This window comes from Podarcis liolepis, assembly GCF_965112155.1.
Source record: "Podarcis liolepis genome assembly, chromosome: 11".
Taxonomy (NCBI): domain Eukaryota; kingdom Metazoa; phylum Chordata; class Lepidosauria; order Squamata; family Lacertidae; genus Podarcis; species Podarcis liolepis.
Genome location: NC_139565.1, coordinates 37800940 through 37822546, shown reverse-complemented (window position 1 = coordinate 37822546; position 21607 = coordinate 37800940). Strand labels below are relative to the sequence as shown.

The 21607-nt window shown below is 41.3% G+C and overlaps 1 protein-coding gene and 1 long non-coding RNA gene across 4 annotated transcripts in view; one reads left to right on the top strand and one right to left on the bottom strand.

The window, feature by feature from the left end:
* LOC310688783 overlaps positions 1-21607 on the bottom strand; it is a 90750-nt gene that overhangs the window by 13562 nt on the left and 55581 nt on the right. The gene's annotated exons all lie outside the window — the stretch shown is intronic.
* ARSB (arylsulfatase B) overlaps positions 1-21607 on the top strand; it is a 70114-nt gene that overhangs the window by 11238 nt on the left and 37269 nt on the right. For both annotated transcript variants that reach the window (XM_083465336.1, XM_083465335.1), the window contains exons 3-4: positions 1098-1288; positions 3212-3419. In XM_083465336.1, coding sequence (XP_083321462.1) covers positions 1098-1288; positions 3212-3419 — 399 coding nt within the window. The remainder of the gene's footprint in view (positions 1-1097; positions 1289-3211; positions 3420-21607) is intronic.

Here is a 21607-nt window from a genome sequence, read left to right as displayed (position 1 = left end):
AAGAAATATAGGACTTTCATTTGCTCGGTGTGACTGCAAACCGGAGGAGCTGCCTTTTAACTCTTACTATCCATTGGTGTTAACCCTGATTTGTGTATTTGTGTCTGTTAAATGGCACTAATTTGTGGCAAGCTAGCTGCAGAAGGATTTTATTTGGAAATCCTTCTGTTCTGTTTGGAAATGGGGATCCTTTATTCTGGAGAGACTGTCTCACTCACCAGTTGGTGTCAGCAGGAGATTGGAAATGTTTGAATAGCTTGCATGAAAAATACTCTTTGCAACATAGAAATAGCTTAGTAATTCTAGCTTCAGCTGCAAGAATTATTATAGGGTTTTTGTTTCGTTTTGTTTTATCTTGGCTGCTGTGGCTTTTCATCTTTGACGTTCCATAATTTCAGTTTCAAAATCTCTCATGCACTTGCCAATTTAAAAGCATCATTGGACTCCTATTAACCATGCAAGCATGGAAGCAGATGTTAACGGTTTTTGTTTTTAGTTTTTTAATGGTGGGGATGAGAGAGTTTGCCAAATGATTTGTTGACTTGTTTTATAAAAACAATCCTATTTAGTCCTGGTATTCCGCCCCCTCCCCCAGGTGTACCAGACCAGGTAAATTCCTCCTTTTCACTGACTTGCAAAGGGAGCTCCAAATCTTACTGCCATTCTGCTTTTAAAGACTCTCCTACTGAAATTGTCACAGGCATGATTCTGTGTTGATTCCTTGGTGGTGGTTTCCTGTTTGTGGAATGCCCTCCCCGGCGAGGCATGTCTCCTTCCCTCATTATTGGCTTTCAATATAAATTTAAAAACATTCCTGTTTATCCAGGCTGAAGGATACTGACCATAGCAACCATGACATTTGCAGCTTTGAGGGTATGTGATGGTTTTTAAATGGTTTAGATACTCTAAAAGTTTTTAAATGTTTTTTATTTGTTTGCTAATGTTTTAAGGATGTTTTATTTTAAATTATATTGTTTAAACATTTTGATGTTTGCTTCCTTGGGCTTCTTTGAGAGGAAGGGTGGGAAGAGAAATGTAATGAATACATAAATTTAATGAATACATAAAAAGAGAGACTTGATATTTCTCTCTTTTAGGTTACCTTCTTGGAAGTGAAGATTACTATTCTCACGAGCGCTGTGTGCCCATTGAAGCGAAGAACGTAACTCGATGTGCTCTCGATTTTCGAGAGGGAGAAGAAGTTGCAGATGGATTTAAAGACATGTACTCTACTAATGTGTTTACAGAAAGAGCAGTAGATCTTATAGCTAATCACCAGACTGAGAAGGTACAATTCTATCTCTTTCTTAAAATATAAAGTTGGAATTAATACATTTTGATGCATTTAGGATCAGACGCTTTGGTGCAGCTACCTGTTCTTAGTCCCATTATAGTCGTAAGTTCATAATCGGGAATTTAACAACATATTAGGGGGAAGACATTGACAGGTCTGTCCTACAAAATAGATCAGAAAGAAACTGAATTCAGTTTCTCAAACATTTTCTTCGTTTTTTCTGCTCCTTGTATGATAAATTTGATAGAGCAGCTTCAAAATACTGTAATATTAGTTTGCTTAAATCTTGGCAGCAAAACTTGTACCAGTGCTATCTGCTTGCAGCACCTGTGGCTGCCAGTGTGATGTGGTGAATAGTGTTGTGCTTGATGGTTGCATTGGTTCAGTTCCTTCGTCATTCACTGGCTCCCTGTGGCAGTCACTATGGCTGAAATCCTATACATGGTTGTCTGGTAAACAACCCCCTTTAACTCAGTGGGACCAACTTAACCTGCAAAGGATTTCCATGTATGCCTCTGCCACATCACTCTTAGGTCTCTCATTACCTAAGGTTGGTGTGGAGATGAAGTTGGAAGAACCTTATGTATGCTGTCTTTAGGTCCTTGGTAGAAAACCATATATGTTATTATTAATCTTTCATTGATATTATTAATATCAATACATTGTTAAACCAGGTGATCAGTTAGATATTATTATTAAATATCAGTACAATGGTACCTTGGTTCTCAAACACCTTAGTTCTCAAACGCCAAAAACCTGGAAGTAAGTGTTCCAGTTTTTGAATGTTTTTCGGAAGCTGAATGTCCAATGCTGCTGTTGGCTGTTGTTTCTGGGGCACCTGCACCAATCAGAAGCTGTGCCTTGGTTTTCGAACAGACTTCCAGAATGGATTAAGTTTGGCGCTTTTGTTTTTGCTATTTGCGTTTTTGTTTTTGTGGCTTTTTCGGCTAATTTGTTTTTGTGACTGTGTGGAACCCAGTTCAGCTACTGATTGATTGACTGATTGATTGATTGATCGTGTGACTGTGGAAATGGATAAAAGCCCCCCCCCATCCAAACAATGACTACCATCAGTGCAGGTAAGAAAAAATAATAATTTTTATTTTTATCATCTACAGTACTGCCTTATTTATTTTATAGTACAGTACATTGATGATTGCTTTCATTTTATGGATCAATGGTCTTGTTAGATAGTTTTGCATTACTTTCTATAGGAAAGCGCGCCTTGGTTTTGGAATGCTTTGGTTTTGGAATGGACTTCCGGAAAGGATTAAGTTTGAGAACCAAGGTACCACCAAAATGTTAAATATTAACATTATTATTAAATATTAATCTAAACCACTTAATGTTAAACATCTCAAAGCAATAAACAGTAAAAACTATTAATATAAACCACAAAAAGAAATGAAAGGTGCAATACAATACCATAAGGTACAAACAGGGAGAAGTCCAGCCTTAGTGGCCCAGGAAAAACTGAGAAAAGGAAGTTTCATCTTTAAAAGATGTCTCGGGCAGATTACACAAATAGTACTCCCTGTCCTGCACCACTAATGTAGCATGTCTGACCCAATTACTGGTGTGCCCTGCTCTTAAATATTTCTAGACTTCCCTAATGAAAGCAAAAATTGAATTTGAAGGTCTGCCTGGAGTTAGATCAGCTTATGGCCCTCCAGATGTTGTTGGACAGCAACTCTCATCATCCTTGACTGCTGGCCATTCTGGCTGGGGCCAATGGAGTCTGGCAACATCATAAAAATGGGGATGTCTTCAATTAAATATTCTTTTATCCTTGAGAACTGAAGACAGAAGGCAGGAAGGAAGCCAGTAGTTGCAGCTGGAAGCTTATCAGCCAGTATGCTGATTATGGCATTTAATGATGCGGTCTCTTTTTTTGGTGTTGTGCCTTTTTGGCGACAGCCTCTCTTTCTCTACCTCGCTCTGCAATCAGTCCACGAGCCTCTTCAAGTACCTGAGAAATACATAGAGCCATATTCTTTTATCAAAGACAAAAAGAGACGCAAATATGCGGGAATGGTGTCTATTATGGATGAAGCTGTGGGAAATGTCACTGCAGCCCTGAAGAAGTACGGCCTTTGGAACAACACGGTTCTAATATTTTCTACAGGTAAGATTAACAATTAGATATACGCACATATTATTGGCAATTTTCTGTTGGCTATTAAGCTGATTATCTAGCAGGGGAAATGGAGGTTGGGAAAGAATGCAGAAGGCTTACTTGGTATCTGTGTAAGGAATGTAAACCCCCCCCCCCAAATCGTTAAACTCTTAATAAACCGTCCCTGCAATCCTAAGACACAGCTACCCATTCTGTTGGCTACAACAGAATGCTTCTGTCAGCAGGGGCAGTTGGAGGGGGCTAGGAAAGATTTGTGGGCACCACGTTGGTGACCTCTTGAGAAGAAAAGCAGTCCAGAGCTAAGGCTGCGTCGGTGAGACTCTGCAACCAAAGAATACATGTGCTTCTTCTTTACTTTGTACGACACCTGGAAAAAAAGACCCAAGTTGCTTTGCTTTGTTGCAGTCTTGATATGATAGAGCAATTTGCAGCATTTACATTGATAAATACTACTGCAATTAATCCTACTTGTAGCCAAAATTGCAGTGGCAGTTTCCATGTGCTGGAGGGGTGGGGAGGAGTTCTGAAGTGGGGAGCTGGCTCCTTGTGTGAGGCTCGCACAGATGCCGCAGTTTGAGCCTGGGGCCATCTGCATTCCAAGCAGATGCTGTCTGTGCCACTGAGCTATGGCCCTTAGCTTGCTGTTTGTCGTGGCTTCTTAATGTGTACAGTCATACTTCGGGTTAAAGACGCTTCAGGTTGCGTTTTTTTGGGTTGTGGACTGCTGAATCCCGGAAGTACCGGAACAAATTACTTCCGGGTTTTGGCAATCGCACATGTGCAGAAGGCTAAATCGCGCTTTGTGCATGTGCAGATGTGCTGAATCGCAACCCACATGTGCGCAGACACACCACTGTGGGTTGCGGACGCTGCAGGTTGCGAACGTGCACCCCGCACAGATCATGTTCGCAACCCAAGCATCCACTGTACCCATGTAGTCAAATATTATAGTAAACATGCTTCTGTTTTAGTGCTAAATACCGGAAAGTGTGGGAAGCAATAAGTGGGGCTTCCACCTAACAGAGGCTTAACGGTTGCTTGATAGGCAGAAATTCAACAGACTTACCTGTTCCAGGCAAAAAAATAAAATGATGGGGAAGGGTGACGTACTTTATCATTGTCACAAGAGGGCACCATAAGATGCGAAGTAGGGCTTCTCTTGTGACAATGCTGTTTGATAGAGCCCACATACTAATTTATTTCCACGGTGCATTGTTGGTTCAGAGTGTAGCCCTTTTTACTGCTAACACTAGGAGTTTTCAGCCTTTGTCACAGTGTTCCTCCCAAGGGCAGAAAACAAAACAATCTGTGTACGTCCCCCTCCACCAACGGCTGCTACAAACTAATCAACATCCTGTTCCTATTTGGCATCCTGGAGAGTGTGTGTGTTGGGCCTTCGTCTGTAGGTGGAAATGCCAGAGAGTAATTTGGTCCTGTGGACAACATGAGCTGATGCAGTACCTCGGGTTACATACACTTCAGGTTACAGACTCCACTAACCCAGAAATATTACCTCAGGTTAAGAACTTTGCTTCAGGATGAGAACAGAAATCGTGCTCCAGTGGCGCAGCAGCAGCGGGAGGCTTCATTAGCTAAAGTGGTGCTTCAGGTTAAGAACAGTTTCAGGTTAAGTATGGACCTCCGGAACAAATTGAATACTGAGGTACCACTGTACAGTGGTGCCTCGCAAGACGAAATTAATTCGTTCCGCGAATTTTTTCGTCTAGCGAATTTTTCGTCTTGCGAAGCACGGTTTCCCATAGGAATGCATTGAAAATCAATTAATGCGTTCCTATGGTCAAAAAAAGTCCAAACAAAGCCAAATTTGGTACAACAAGAGTTTATTAAGTGCTCTTTAAAGTCACACATACTGTAAAGAGCATTTCAAAATTCAAACCCAGATTTTTTTTAAAAAAACAGCAGAGTGGCCCAATGGTCACAGAAAATCATAAAAATGCAGAAAAAACCCCACTAGCTTCCAGATTCTTGCAAACCCCTCCCCAACTGTTCCCCCAGCCACCCAGCACACAGAAATTCAAATCCAGAATTTTTTTAAAAAAACAGCAGAGTGGCTCAATGGTCACAGAAAATCATAAAAATGCGGGGGGGGGACACAAGCTTTCAGATTCTTGCAAACCCCTCCCCAACTGTTCCCCCAGCCACCCAGAACACAGAAATTCAAATCCAGATTTTTTTAAAAAAAAACAGCAGAGTGGCCCAATGGTCACAGAAAATCATAAAAATGCAGGGGGGAAAAACACAAGCTTCCAGATTCTTGCAAACCCCTCCCCAACTGTTCCCCCAGCCACCCAGCACACAGAAATTCAAATCCAGAATTTAAAAAAAAAAACAGCAGAGTGGCCCAATGGTCACAGAAAATCATAAAAATGCAGGGGGGGGGAAACAAGCTTCCAGATTCTTGCAAACCCCTTCCCAACACCAAGTCCTTGAATTCCAAACACCCCAACCCAAAATCCAAAACCCCCCAAAAAGGTTTTAAAAGCTTAACTTACCAAATGGCTGCAAAAGAAGTTTTGGAAAAGCTTCAAAAATCACCAAAGTCTTTAAAAACCTCAAAAAAGGCTACTATGTACACTGCGTTCTATGAGTTGCTCCTCGAAGTCAAGTCGCAACTGTATTAACGGTGTTAAGAAAAAGGAAACAAACTTGCAAGACGTTTTCGTCTTGCGAAGCAAGCCCATAGGGAAATCCGTCTTGCGAAGCAGCTCAAAAACGGAAAACCCTTTCGTCTAGTGAGTTTTTCATCTTGCGAGGCATTTGTCTTGCAGGGCACCACTGTATAACGATTAGACTAGCGTCAGGCTAGGACTGCCGAACCCAAGTTCAAATCCCCACTCAACTGTGAAGCTCACTGCGTGACCTTGAGGCAGTCGCTATGTCTCAGCCCAGCTTTTACCTCACAGGGTTGTTGTGAAGACATAATTGGGGGAACCCATGAGCTGCTTGGGGTTGGATAAAAGTGTAACAGACATGCATAGAATTACATTTCCTTTTGCCCCTCACCCACACCTGGCCTAACACTTGTATAGTACATTTTAAGTTGCTTACGAAGAGCTACAAATACTTTGTCCCAATAATCCTCACAGTAGCCATCCATGGAAGGCTAGCGTGATTATCTCCATATTGTAGGGGATTGTGCGACTGTGGCTGAGAAATTGTGGGTATCTTACAGTCACCTTATGGTTGAGGAAAGATATGAATTGGGACCTGATACAGCCATAGAACCTACCATATTTTTCGCTCTATAAGACGCACCAGACCATAAGACACACCTAGTTTTTGGAGGAGGAAAACAAGAAAAAAATATTCTGAATCTCAGAAGCCAGAACAGCAAGAGGGATCGCTGCGCAGTGAAAGCAGCAATCCCTCTTGCTGTTCTGGCTTCTGGGATAGCTGCGCAACCTGCATTCGCTTCATAAGATGCACACACATTTCCCCTTACTTTTTAGGAGGGAAAAATCTTATAGAATCTTATGAATCTTATAGAGCAAAAAATACGGTACTTCTCCACGTTGCTCCAGTATGAAAACTAATATCTGGGCATCTTTCTGAAACATAGCCTACTCTTTGAGATGGCCTTTGGAGTTCAGAGAGAAGTTGGAAAAGGAACTTCTTTTTATTTTGCTCTGAGTCCTCTTTGTTTTTTACTCCTCTTTAAAAAAACTCCACTCGTGTTTGGGTGGGCTGTTAATCTAAATAAATAATATAGTGAAATATGCACAAATCTAATCCTGAATTGGTTCAATTTCAGCTGAATGATACCCATATAACAAAAGGTATAATAAAATCATGGTGGCATTGTTTTAAAACAACATATAAGAACTTAAGTAGTTAAATGTGCAAATTTCAGAGGACAACAGGTACAAGCCAAGCCTTTTGCTGCTTTGGTGTAAAGACACTAAAATATTACTGTGTGTAAATATAGTGGAGTGGGGGGCATCACTGATTTGCAGGATAAGGCTGAGTTTCCATTTCATTCATTACCAGCTAGCAATTGGTTGACGTATGCCTGGGACCCTACAAAGATCCATATTGTTTGCCCCTAGAGAGAACTGCAGTGTTCTACAGATCTTATGCAACCAGATTAAGATTTGAAATGATGAATTGATTCTTAATATGTGTGACTGGGGAGGAGCTTTGGAGTTCAAACTGAGGACAGCATTCTTCGCAGATACATACCTTCAGCTGCTTGTGCACAGTGTAGGTCTTTGATGTATTCGTTAAATGTCTGGCATCAATGGGAGTATAGAGAGGCCCATTCTGCAAGTGATTATAGACAGCATACACACACATCTGTGTGTGCGCACACACGCACGTGCACACACACAGTGTCTTAAATTGTTTGGTGCATAAGTTCAAGAGTCCAGTTCAATGGGAATGCCAGAGGTCAGAAATCAAATTGCTTGGTTGAGCTATGAATTGGAGCTTTCATAGAGGTTGCATAGCTGTAGTAAATACTATTAATCCTCCCCTTTCATAAGCACTGGAAGGATTCACCCACACAATTTAAAAACTTAATAATGGGAAAAAATGACATGCTTTTATTGCTATCTTTGGCAGCCGGTTCTAAATGCTTCATCCAAGCTGAAGTGTACAGAAGAGTTGCTTGTAGGCTTGCCCCCTGCTTCAATCCAGTCCTCAGCCTCATGCCTTTTTAATAACTAAATGTTTCAGACATTCCATATCAGCACCACCCTTTATAATTCTGGACATATTTAGTCTCCCTTTTATTGTTCCTAATATAGATAGTTCAGACTCGTCAGATGGTTCCTTTTTTCCACAGAGGGATTCCAGATGCAGTGTGCCTCTTTCTGCTGGTTGGTTGATATTTCTATATTGACATACTACTTATTGGCCATGTTTGCACATAACAGTAAGCCAGAGTTAAACGAAGTATGGATTACCAGGAATGAGCAAGCACACTAGTACATGTGACTCATACTGTCTCTGCCCTCTTCCTTTTCCCTTTGTTGCATTGGGAGGAAACACATGAGAGTGCTGACTTAGTATTACAGTGGTACCTCTGGATACGCACACCTCCGGTTGCGTATCCTTCAGGATGTGAACGTGGCAAACCTGGAAGTATTTTTCCGGGTTTCACTGCACATGCATGTGCAGAAGCGGTCTACCGCCCCACGCGCATGCACAGAAGTGGTCCCTCCGGTTGCGGAAACCTTGGGATCCGACCGGAGTTCTGGAATGGATGCTGTCCGCAACCAGATGTACCACTGTACATGCAAACTAGTCCTTGTGTCTTGTTTCTCTCCAGACAACCACAAGGGCAAACCAAGAACAAACCATGGTTCGCATGGAATGCTAAGCCGGCAGTCTGGTTTTGTTTTTCCCCTGACATGGCAAAAGGTATAGGGTGTGTGTGATTTGAGCAGTGTACACCAGCATGCTTGCTCATTTCTGGTAAGCCATACTTGGTTTAATTCTGGTTTACTGTTATGTATGCACCGGGCTCCTGAGGATGCAAATTCATATTCAGTATGATATTGGCCCTTGGTCTGATCCATCAAGGCTCTTCTTCTCTACTTAAAAGAAAGAAAAAAATGCTGTCTGATTCTCGGTTGCTGCCCAACATTGTTTGGAACAAAATTGTGGGTGGGCTTCAACTAAGTTGTTGCATATATGAAGCAAGGTCTGCTTGTGCAATGAGATTTCCCCCCTTCTCCCACCCATGGAGCCTGGCACCCCTCAATCTGATCTGCAGGGCTTAATAGGAGCTCTACCTATGCCAATTTTGAGTGCCCCACCTTCACTCTAGGCACCATAACTGTTGCTTCATTGCCCTGAGCTCCCTGGAAAACCAAAATGTGCCTTCATCCACAGAAAGAGGATGCTCTCAGGAGCAATTGTGTCATCTGTCCAAGTTGTTGCTTTAATCCAGAGATCAACCAAGACTTTGAGGCAATGGGGCCTTACCTGGAACAGTCAGAAAACCATCTAGATCCATTTTGGCTTGATAGGTATCTCCACCCTACTGGAGGTTAGTTCCTGTAGTCTTAAACTTCATCAAATAGATGATTACGGCCTCACTGTGTGCAGATATGATCCCCTATTTGTTCATTTAGGAATGAGGTTCTTTAGACCAGGGAAACAACAGATAGGAAAAAAGGATAAACACCCCTCCCCACCCCCGCACACTGCTTCTCTGCTCCTAATCACCCCCTTCCTCAAAATCAGTTTTGATCCATTTTGTTACATGCATGTCTGTGTAATGTGTAGTTAGGCCCCTAAACAGGTTTGTTCCGAAGTAACTTACACTGAAATGGAAACTTGGACTCTTCCAAGTAAATGTGTTTTAGATATATGTTTAGTAAATATGTCTGTCACGTTCTTTATTAACTATAGAATTCTGGCCACAACCTCTGTAATATGTCAGTTGTATTAATAAATACTACATTTGGCATATCCTTCTACAAGGATGCCTTAGTTTCTAAATGTTTTTATAATTCCCTGAGAACCTATTTTGTTTTTCTCCTCTATGGAAACAGCTTCACCTTTTGGTGTTCTGCATAATTTCACAGGTTCCGTAAATGGTGCAGAATGAGACAGTGAAATGTTAGGACTTGCAACAAGCCTGCTGAGATCTTAAAACCGACAAATGATTTTCTAGTTAATTAATAGCCTGTCTTTTTCTTGACATAGTACAAGCCGATCTGTCACCGCTGCTCAAAAGCTGATTGTGTGCTCTTGTTTGATTAATCAGGTCCCATGGCTTAAGCCAAGCTGCACTGGTACCTGCGTCTGTGCACAATGTCACAAACAATGTCACAAACTACCGTAATTGTGATAAACAAGCAAAAAGTTGATATGCACACACACGGCCTGCTCTTTATTTCTTATTCTTTAATGAAGACAATGCAATTTTATCTTTATAAACCAGGCTAACATTTAGGGCTTGCTTCACACCTAGATGAATTGGCATGTGAAAAGGTGCCACGAATGTCTAGTTTGCTGCATGTACTTGCATGTAGAAGCAGAGGCATGGGATGCAACAAGCTGAGCACTACAGTGTGGTGCTAACACAGAGGGCACATATGCTCCTTAACAGCCAATAGGAACAACTGATAGGTATATGAATGCCTTTGGAGGGTGGGATAGTAACTAGCCACAGCTTCTAGGTAGTGTAGATCTTTGTAGTGTGTATCTTTGGCTTGCTGGCAATTCTATCAAAGTCCATCAAAAGCCTTGGAGTGTTCTTCTTCGAAAACTCCTATATTCATATCTTTGATTATGTGTCCTGAACATGTCTGTTGAGAAGATTGCTATAATACCCATGCAACAAAAAGCCACATGATTCAGAGAAAGAGATCTGTGCTTTTGAATGAATATAATGATATGAAATGAGCCCAGCTGTGTGCATGTGATGCCACAGTAGTTATTTAGATGCATTTTGTTAGGATTGCATATATGCTTTTGCAGATAAATGTTCCAACATGCATGTATATGTATATGTATATGTATATGTATATGTATATGTATATGTATATGTATATGTATATGTATGTTGTTGTTGTTTAGTCATTTAGTCGTGTCCAACTCTTCATGACCCCATGGACCAGAGCACGCCAGGCACTCCTGCCTCCCGCAGTTTGGTCAGACTCATGTTTGTAGCTTCGAGAACACTGTCCAACCATCTCGTCCTCTGTTGTCCCCTTCTCTTTGTGCCCTCCATCTTTCCCAACATCAGGGTCTTTTCCAGGGAGTCTTCTCTTCTCATGAGGTGGCCAAAGTACTGGAGCCTCAGCTTCAGGATCTGTCCTTCCAGTGAGCACTCAGGGCTGATTTCCTTAAGAATGGATAGGTTTGATCTTCTTGCAGTCTCCTCCAGCACCGTAATTCAAAAGCATCAATTCTTCGGCAATCAGCCTTCTATATATATATATATATATGTATGTGAAAATGAAAAGATGGCTTTCACACATCCACAATACACAGCTTTATTCTGAGGATATGCTTCTCTCTGCCTTGTGCTTAACCATCTGCCCTACACATCTTTCAGAACTTGCAAAAATTTGGCAGGCTACAAAGATGATTTAAAATCCTTTTAAGTTTATGGAGACACAATCTACTTGAGGGTTGAACAATACTAATCCAATCCAGTCTGGTTCCCTGCTGTGCGAGGTATTGTCCAGTACTACAGGAATATCCTGGTGGAATGGACTTTACATATCCCAAGGTTAGCTTTCAGCTGAGATTTCCTGTCAACTCTGCTTTTGCCATCTTCTCAAAGCCCCCACCCACCCCAGCAAGTCCTGCCCATCCTAAAAATAGCTAAAAACTGTTAGCACATTCTGAAAGACTCTAATGAATTGGCAAAACAAGGAATGAATGTTAACTCCCAAGCCTTCTGCTTTGCTTTAATATATGATTAATATAAACAGCACACTAGTAGAGTTCTGTGGTGGACCAGCCAGGTTAGACACCCATGAGATTTTGGTATGATCGGGGGAGGGGGATTCAAAAGTAGTAAGATGACTGCAAGTACCTGAATAGTTAGGGAGATTCATTCATTCATTCACTGATTTGCTACATTTATATAATAGATTGCCATATAAGTTACATGATAAAAGGAGGAAATAAGAAATGAAGCATATCCAGGACCAGCGATTTCCACCTGTTGCATTAAGGTTGCATAAGGACCAAGTGGAACAGCACAAAAGAAAGCACTTCTGGGATAGGGTAGGAGAAAACCAAGTGGCATTTGGTTCCAGCCAAGGTCAGTGGGAAGGATAGGCCTTATTGTGTCACCTCTCAAAGCATGTCCCTTGTCATGCAATAGCTTGAGTTGAGGCAATGTGTTGCAATGAGGAAGCACTTCAACATTTCTCACTAACGTTAACAACAGCAATTTCTCACCAACATTCAAGAAGCATCACAAATTAAGATAAGCGTTTATAAATCAGAATTTGAGAATGCTGTTGTGTTCAGGTTGTACTTGTAGGTTTTCCATGGGCCTGTGTGAGAACTGGATACTGGACTAGATGGGTCACTGGCCTGACACAGCAGCACTGCTCTTATAGAATCATAGAATTGTGGCTTTGGAAGGGACCGTGAGGGATATCTGGTTTAACCATCTGCAAGGCAGGAATCTTTTTCCCAACGTGGGGCTCAAACCACGACTCTGAGATTAAGAGTCTCATGCTCTACTGGCTGATCTATGCTCTACCAACTATTATGTTCTTAATTTAGTTGATATATGGAATACTTTAGAAGTAGTATCAAAAATATATTGATTATTAGAAATTTCATAGATAATGGACCATTACTAGCTAAAACCAAATAATCTCATCATGCATGGAACCCCCAGTGTGAGCTGAGATCTTTTTACACAGAAGCCTGTAAAAGTAGGCTGTATCTGTATGTTGCACCATCCCTTCTTTTTTTTGTGATGGACGTCCTGTTAGAGGACTTCCTGCTTGCTGAAGGTTTGTAAGAAGGAGCTCACTTCAATGCCCCACTACATGGGGGGGACCTATATACAGTGGTACCTTGGGTTACATACGCTTCAGGTTACATACGCTTCAGGTTACAGACTCCGCTAACCCAGAAATAGTACCTCGGGTTAAGAACTTTGCTTCAGGATGTGAACAGAAATCATGCTCTGGCGGTGCGGCAGCAGCAGGAGGCCCCATTAGCTAAAGTGGTACCTTGGGTTAAGAACAGTTTCAGGTTAAGAACGGACCTCCCGAATGAATTAAGTACTTAACCTGAGGTACCACTGTACTAGGCTGGAACAAATCCATTACAACAACAACAGCTACTACCACTCTTATATATTGTCATAAAGGAAAGTAAATTTTATAGAGCAGGCTTTGGCCAAATAATGGAGAAACATCATGGATACTGTCCTGGTGACAATTAACAAGGTTTTCCAAACCCACTTAGGCTAAGCAAAATTTATACAGGAGATTACTGTTGGAACTACAGTGTTCTAGGAATGTATGTAGATCATATTTATTGGACAAGTTCCAAGATTATAAATTTTTAGAATTAAATCCTTTATAAAACCAATGATATGATGGGTTATGTTTTACCACTAGGTCCATTGGCTGCATTATTCTGTTTTTGTGAGTTATGTGGTTCTTTGTGAAGAGATGGAAATGATTATCCATTTGTTAATAGCAGCACAAATGGCCATAAATTAGAAATAGAAAAAACAAACCCATCCCCCCATCACAGACTGGCTGTTAGAAGACTTAAGAGATTGTGTGTGTGTGTGTGTGTGTGTGTGTGTGTGTGTGTGACCCATGCCATCAGAGTAAAAGGAGGCAGGTGGGTGAATAATTGTTTTATGGAGAAATTGAGCCATTTCATAGCTATTTGGAATAATAAAGTAGAATATGCTGCCCAATATTATACTTGGAGTTATACAAGAGAATAATAAATTTTGGACCAACAACATTGATCTGTTGTTTTCCTGTCGTGGTCTGCTGTAGAAAATTGGACCACGTGGATTTCTCATTTTGTGTTATCCTGTTGTTTAGAGATGGGTTTTTTAATACATACGTACATACATACATGCCACTCCTGGCATCAGAGAAGGGAACTGATTTGGAAAGCAGATGTAAATAGGTCTGATCGGCTGACTGGAGTTATAGTTCACACTAAATAAAGCCACTTCCTTGGGTTTTGGCCTGTGCTTTGCAAGATATGGTACTGTAATTACAGCTGCTCTTTATTTGAGAATCGTTGCAGGAGAAAAATAGCACCACACTAGCAGCCGAGCAATTCCCTGACACTGAGCTACAGCCATGTCACTCATGCCACTATATGCTGAAATGTTTAATCCTTTGTTTTTATTGTTGGTGTTCCTGGGTTGGTTTGGGGGGCTTTAGATGCTGGCCAGTTTTCATTGGCTGCAGGGATTGTTATTGGAATGGCTGACAGCTGTCTGCCAGGCTGTCTGCAGAGCCTTCCTGTGCTCACTGCTGTTCAGCTTCACAGAGCTATTGTTCGCCTTGAGCCCTCCCTCCCCACTCCCTGCCTTAAAGCCTTTCCCAGCCATATCCTGATATGGTAAACCGCTTAAATTAGCTCCAGATTGCTCTGTTTATTTTGTGCAAGATAAGCGACAAAGTGCAGCCACAGCCGTCCACCTCAAATAAACTGAGGAGGAAAGAGAGGAGAGCAAGGTAATCTGGGTGACCAAATGCAGCAGCCTCCAAACAAGAAAGGCACAACACAAAGCGTTAATATGCATAGATCATTTCCTCTCTCCCTCACAGTGCTGCTGTGCCAGAGAGCGTATTCTTGGAAGTAAGTGCAGACTAAATGCGGCACTCTATTTATTTTCAAGGCAGCATTCTCATATAGCTGGCAACCTTATAGGAATCCCTGCTCATTTCCTCAAGATCTTGTGTTTGTTTTTTGTTTGTTTTCCCTGGAAAAGAAAATAGGGGAAAACCTTCTGTTGTCTAGAATGATGTTTAAAAGCAGCCTCCCTCATATGCGTCAGTCTTGATAACAACCACCCTTAGGCCTCTACTTCAGTAGGTTTTGCATTTCTGACTGTAAAAGTGTTCTCCACGCAGCTTGGAGTGTGTTAAGATTGCGAGGTTCGGCTTTCTGAAGTTCTTACACAACATCTGGGAAAGTGCAGCAATAATGGCCTCATTTCCTCCATGGCCCTTTTGAAGGCATTACAAATATACATCTCAATTAGGTCCTTAACTTAAAAAAAACAACCAAAAAAACCCCCAGATGAGTAGATCCTGTTCCAAAAGAACACACTGCTTCAAAAGGCGTAAGGGGATGCCCAAACAGGGCATTCAAAGTAAACTTCCTTCTCTGAATAAGAGCACACAAATGTTCCAGCCACATTTTAGCAGGTTTTGACCCTCGGAATTCAGTATTCCATTCAGTAGACACAGGTTTTTGGCTACATTCCTAAATAAACTTGCATTGAAGCAAGTTGCAGTGAAACCGGTGGATCTTCCTTCCAAGAAAATGGTTGGCATCTGCAGATATTCTACATTAAAACAAAAACAAGCTTAACTATGTGGGACAGCCATTTGCTTTGTTCAAGACCTTGTGCAAGAATGTGACAGAAGGAAAACAAGGTTGCATTTCGAAAATATATTTTGCACGTGTGTGGAAGCTTAATTTTACAGTTATATAGAAATGAATATAGTGGATGTGGTGGTATTTGGAGTTGCTACAAACCTCATTCTTTATTTTACTCGCTGGTTCCTCCTAGGCTATGTGTTTAGGGCTGAGATACATGCATCCTTTTGTTAATCCTGCAAACTGTTCATTTTTATCTCAGGAGCACGTTAAGGAATATTTTGAGGAGGAGACTTTGTGCTCAGAAATGGCTTTTTACTTGCTATTTTCCAGAGCAGAGTAACCTTACCTTAGCTGCTATTATAATTGAAAAAGTCAGCTCTCTTGAGTTAGCATGATTATTATTCACCATATTTTATTTTCCTCTGAACATTGTGTGCACATAGTCCATACTGAATTACTCTCAGGTGACAGAAATCATGTGTCAGCATCTCTTATTCTTGGAATAGCTCGAAGTAGAAGAAATCAATTTTTTATTACTTCTGTTGCTGTGTTTATTAAAATGAGAAGGCTTCTTGGTTTGGTTCCATATTAAAACAGGAACTCTGAGATAAGGGCCGGGGGGGGGGGGACGGACAACCCGTAAGTACGTTCATGCACTCCACTAAGTTTAATTGACATAATAGTCGACACAGTAGTGTAAAGTTGGGAGGATTTGAAGGTCATTTACTAATAATTATTTGTATTGAGAGGGACTCCTACAGTCCAAACCAAGCCCTACATCATGGGTAGGCAAACTAAGGCCCGGGGGCCGGATCTGGCCCAATTGCCTTCTAAATCCGGCCTGCAGACAGTCCAGGAATCAGCATGTTTTTACATGAGTGGAATGTGTGCTTTTATTTAAAATTCATCTCTGGGTTATTTGTGGGGCATAGAAATTCGTTCATCCCCCCCCAAAAAATAGAGTCCGGCCCCCCACAAGGTCTGAGGGACAGTGGACCGGCCCCCTGGTGAAAAATTTGCTGACCCCTGCCCTACATGAATGCACAGTTAACTTTCGGGTTTCACTACTTGAAAACAGGGTGGTGGTTGCTTGGTTAGATGGGGTTGCAGTATCCACCTGTTCTACAAAGGAAAGGAATCCTTCTGTTAGCTGAGGAATCTTTGATCTAGTAGAGGGCTCCACTAACAGTAGAGGAGGTGAGGCAGTTCCTGGAGATTCCTTCTTCAGATCTCTGTGCCACCACCCATGGAAAGGGGCCGTTAACTCTGCAGCAGATTTCCAGGGGACACAGAGATCTTACTCCCTTCTTCTGTTAGCAAAGGCATCCGCTGAATCAAAAGCCTGTCCGCACACAAAATGATTCAGTTTGTGCTTCATATAAAAGGGCTAGATCACCTGTGATACTTCAGGTGTTACTGGACTACAACTCCCATCATCTTCCCATTGGCCTTGCTGTCTGAGCTGATGGGACCCATCGTCCCAACAACAAATGAAAGGTTACAGATTTCCCCATCCCTGTGCTAGGCAAATCTTTGAAGGACCTTCCAATGGTTAAAATAAAAAAATTCCTTCCAGTAGCACCTTAAAGACCAACTAAGTTAGTTCTTGGTATGAGCTTTCGTGTGCATGCACACTTCTTCAGATACAGTGTATCTGAAGAAGTGTGCATGCACACGAAAGCTCATACCAAGAACTAACTTAGTTGGTCTTTAAGGTGCTACTGGAAGGAATTTTTTTATTTTGACTATGGCAGACCAACATGGCTACCTATCTGTAACTTCCAATGGTTGTGAGTTTAGTGGAACAGCTGTGCTCAATGGCGGTACATTTCCAGTGTTACCAGATTCCAGGGTAAAAAAAACCAAAAGCCAGTGGTCACAGTCATGCCAAGTGTATACCTTTGCTGATCTGTATCTTTGACTACTTATGGAAAAGCTAATGCTAGACCTAAATGGATCTTGCAAAGATCCAGCAAAGGCAATCCTTACATCTAGAATAGAGACCGACAGAATACATTTAATTAGTGGTTAAGCAATCTTGTTTCATTTACATGATGCAGCTACCCAGATTAAGCTTTTCTTGACTGCTGTATTTGGATTTACTTTATAGGTTAATTAACACTTGCTTTTGTTTTTTGTTCATCCACCATGGTGAAGAGAAGCTTAGAATTGTAAGCTATTTGTATTTCAAATAACAGGGAATAGGATCAAATTACTTCAGGGGCACACAATGAGGAATTCACGGGGATTATGTCAGTACACACAACAGTGACCTAGCTAAGCATGGCTCCTTTCCCTAATGTGAGCAGGCATGCTTCACGTTCTCTTAAGATACCTTTGAAGCTTTCTTACCTGCTCTCATTGGCATTTTATTATGGCCTGTCATCTTGAATCTAGTGTAAAATATCAAGGTGATTACCCAGCTAATGGCATCTTGACCACCAGCAATTATTTTGGAAAAGAACTTCCTTTTGACTTCATGTATGGTGGGTTCTGTGTGTGTGTGTTTTAAGAGAGAGAAACAGTCTGCAACCCAGTTTAAAAACCAATTTTACAATTCTAGTTTGTGGTTTTTAAGACTCCCAATTTTAAATATGTACCTCCTAATATTCTTAGCTTGTTGTGATATCCATGTACGCACATGGCACTGGATCATAGGAAGAGAGCACAAAGATTGTTTCATGAGCTCTTCAAATTCTTGCTGATTTAGTAATGTTGGTTTATTCCAGGTCAAGCATTCATTATTTTGCTGCCTTGCAGTTCTTAAAAGATGTTCATGCTGATAAGCCAGTTTATACTAGTTATCATTGTCTTGTCTGTAGCTTCATGGGCTCACACTGTACCAGGATATCTGGCAAGTCATCAGATGGAACTGAGCAGAAATGGGGCTGCTTTTCTGCTTTATTGATTCATATAAGATCTTTAGCAAGGCTAAAATTGAATCAAGGTCCTGATTCTCAAAAACCTTGTACTAATAAAGCAATTCTGAAGCAGTTCTAGGGACATGAGAAACATCTGTCCAAAGTTCATGAATAATGATTTTTTCAGCCAAATTTTTACATGAACTGTCTGAGTTCCCACTTTCAGTGCCTTGTTGTAGAGGAAATGAAAAGAAATCTGTTGCTCTTAGGTGAAGATTGGAGAGAAGTATGGAAGAAGCTTCCTACAAGAAGTGCAGATAATTTAATTATGTGCTCGAAAGTTTGCCATATGGACTATTTCCCTAGATTTGGAGGAAACAAAAGAAATAAGAAAAAGGAATTGGAGTGGGATAAAGTTGATCACTGTATTATTTTAGTTATCCAGACTTCGGAGGCAATTCCATCATGCAGCCTTCTACACGCCCGGTATTTTTCTTCTAATCATCAGGAAAATCAGCTGACTTGGATTTCCAATCCAGCTGTTGATTGCAGCTCTGAAGAATGGAGCTCCATTGCAGAAGTGTCCACTCTGTCTTTAATTGCAGTTATGCATTTAGTAATCACATGTATAGGACATACTTGACATATAGGAGTCCGTCCCCCCCCCTTTATTTGCTTGTGTGAGGTGAAAATGTTTGGGACTGGCACGCGTGCCTGAAGCACAAATTGGTTAATCTCCCATAGATCTAAGGAGCAACATCAAAAGGAATTATGTCAATCTGGTTTACAAAGCGTAATGAAATTGTTCGTGTTTATCTGTCCTGTTAATGTACTTACCGCTTGAGATACACTTGCACTTCCTTCAAGCCCTGAGATGCCATTAAGCACAATCAACTTTGGGGCCATGTTCAACATTCTTGGGCACACAGACCTCCCCCACCTCCAGTAGAGGGAAATGTTCCATGTGCTCTTTGGCATTTCCAATAGCCTAGGAATCTGCACTGTACTAAGTCAGTTCATTGGTCCACCTACCTCCGTACTGGCAACAACTCGCTAAGGTTTCACACAGGAGTTTTTCCTTGTCTGGAGATGTCATGAAATAGACCTCAGACCTTTCTGCATGCAGAGCACTGTGCTCTGCCACTAAGCCACAGCCATGTTAGTTGCAATTCATTCTAACTGAAATAAATTAAAATGGAGGCGTGTGCCCCCCCACATTGATTTAAATGGGATCCAAGTGCAGCTAACTCAGTCTGGTTACAACCCAATGTATTTCATTTTCATAAAGGTGAATGAGAAGCTTCAGCCTCCATGGAGACCCACTGTAAATGTTGCAGACACTGGATCAGAACCTGCAAGACACTTACTTTTGTAGACTAGTCTATCAAAGTACTGCTGATTGGTTTACCCATACTTGTTTTTCGCTCGGTGGCTGGACATGTCACGTAATGGCTCATACATGTGTGCCAGTCATCAAATCACCACCACCAGATTTTTCATAACACTCGATATCAGGCACAATCCTTTTCAATGGAGATGGCTTGCTCACTCAGCTTAGAATCATCAAGTGATGAGAAAACAGGAATATTCATGAGGCTGTTGTCCTGAAAATGGTTTCTTACCCTTGCATTACAATAAAGTTCATAGCACTGAAACATTATCAATAATTTCCCCTGAAATGTCTTTGATATTGTTAAACCTTTGGCCCTGGACTCCAATCTCTTCACGAGTTTAAAGTTTCAGGACAATCCAGGATGTCTGGTGGGCTCACATATTGCCAAGGATGTCTAGAAAACTGGTCAGAAATAAGCCATGTTGTATTTGTTGCATGGTTATAGTACAAATCTGTAGCCGAAGCACTGATCAATATAGTTGTCAGGTCCTGGAAGCCAATGTTTAGGTTGCAAGATTACATGTTGAAGAAGTGAAGGTCCAAAATAGTATTATCAAAAATCTGTTCTACCCACAGAACGAGCTACACATTCATTACTTGCCAAACTTGGCAAGGTGATGGAGATCTAGGACTAGGTCTTCCATTTCTATATTTTTGATTCAGAGAGTACCACCTCTTGTAGATCAAATCCTGAAAATGGTAGAAGAATCTCAAAGGCCTCTTTCTGTGTTTATTTTCTGGATTTCATACACAAGGCAGTAAAGTATAGTGGTACCTCGGGTTACATATGTTTCAGGTTACATACGCTTCAGGTTACAGACTCCGCTAACCCAGAAATAGTGCTTCAGGTTAAGAACTTTGCTTCAGGATTCAGAAATTGTGTTCCGGCGGCGCGGCGGCAGCAGGAGGCCCCATTAGCTAAAGTGGTGCTTCAGGTTAAGAACAGTTTCAGGTTAAGAACGGACCTCCGGAACGAATTAAGTACTTAACCTGAGGTACCACTGTAAAGAGGATGTTCTTAGAGGATTTCTTTCTCCTTTGTGACATAATGATGGTGCATAGGATCCTGAAGGTTGCTGGGCCCGTGACCTTAGGCTGTTGATGATTTGCAGAAAGGCAGCTCTGGATCCAACCTTTTTGTCTAGACAATGTGTGTATATAAGCCACACTGGGTGTTACCATAGAAGAGGCATTTCTCTTGTGTTAGAGAGCATGGGAATGCTTGTTTTAAATGATGCTTGAAGCCTGCACATTCATAAGTAGTCACATAAATAATAGGTTTTAAAAATGTATATCTATGTCTGCTGCCCAGTTAATTAGGAACCCCTTTTCAGTCAATTAAAAGGTTTTAGAATTGGTTAATCAATCAGTTGATCAAACATTGCAGCCCTACTCACATCCCACCCACTTCAGAACAAAATAATATTGGTCTTTACTCTCTCTGTTTAATGAGCATTAAATTGCAACAGAACACTTCATTATTGTATGATTTTTCTCCAGTAACAAAGAGAAACTGTATTTACTGATGTTTATAAAACTTGAAAGCAGAGCAGTGCAGAGCCAGAAGCAGGTAGAAGTCTATCCCGGTGGGAGGTATCTCACAAGTGAATATATCCCTTAATAGGTTATCTTTTAAAAATGGGAGTGCTGGGATCTTGGAAGTGAAAACTTTCTTTTAATAAATACACATTTCAGAGTGAAATCATTCAAATTATGCATAAGTACCAGTGTGATGTAACAGTAAGAGTGTTAGATTATGACCTGGGAGACCAGAGTTTGAATCCCCACTCAACCATGAAACTCACTGGGGGCCCCTGGGCCAGTCACTGTTTCTTAGCCTGACCTACCTAACAAGGTTGTTGTGAAGATTAATGGGGAGGGGG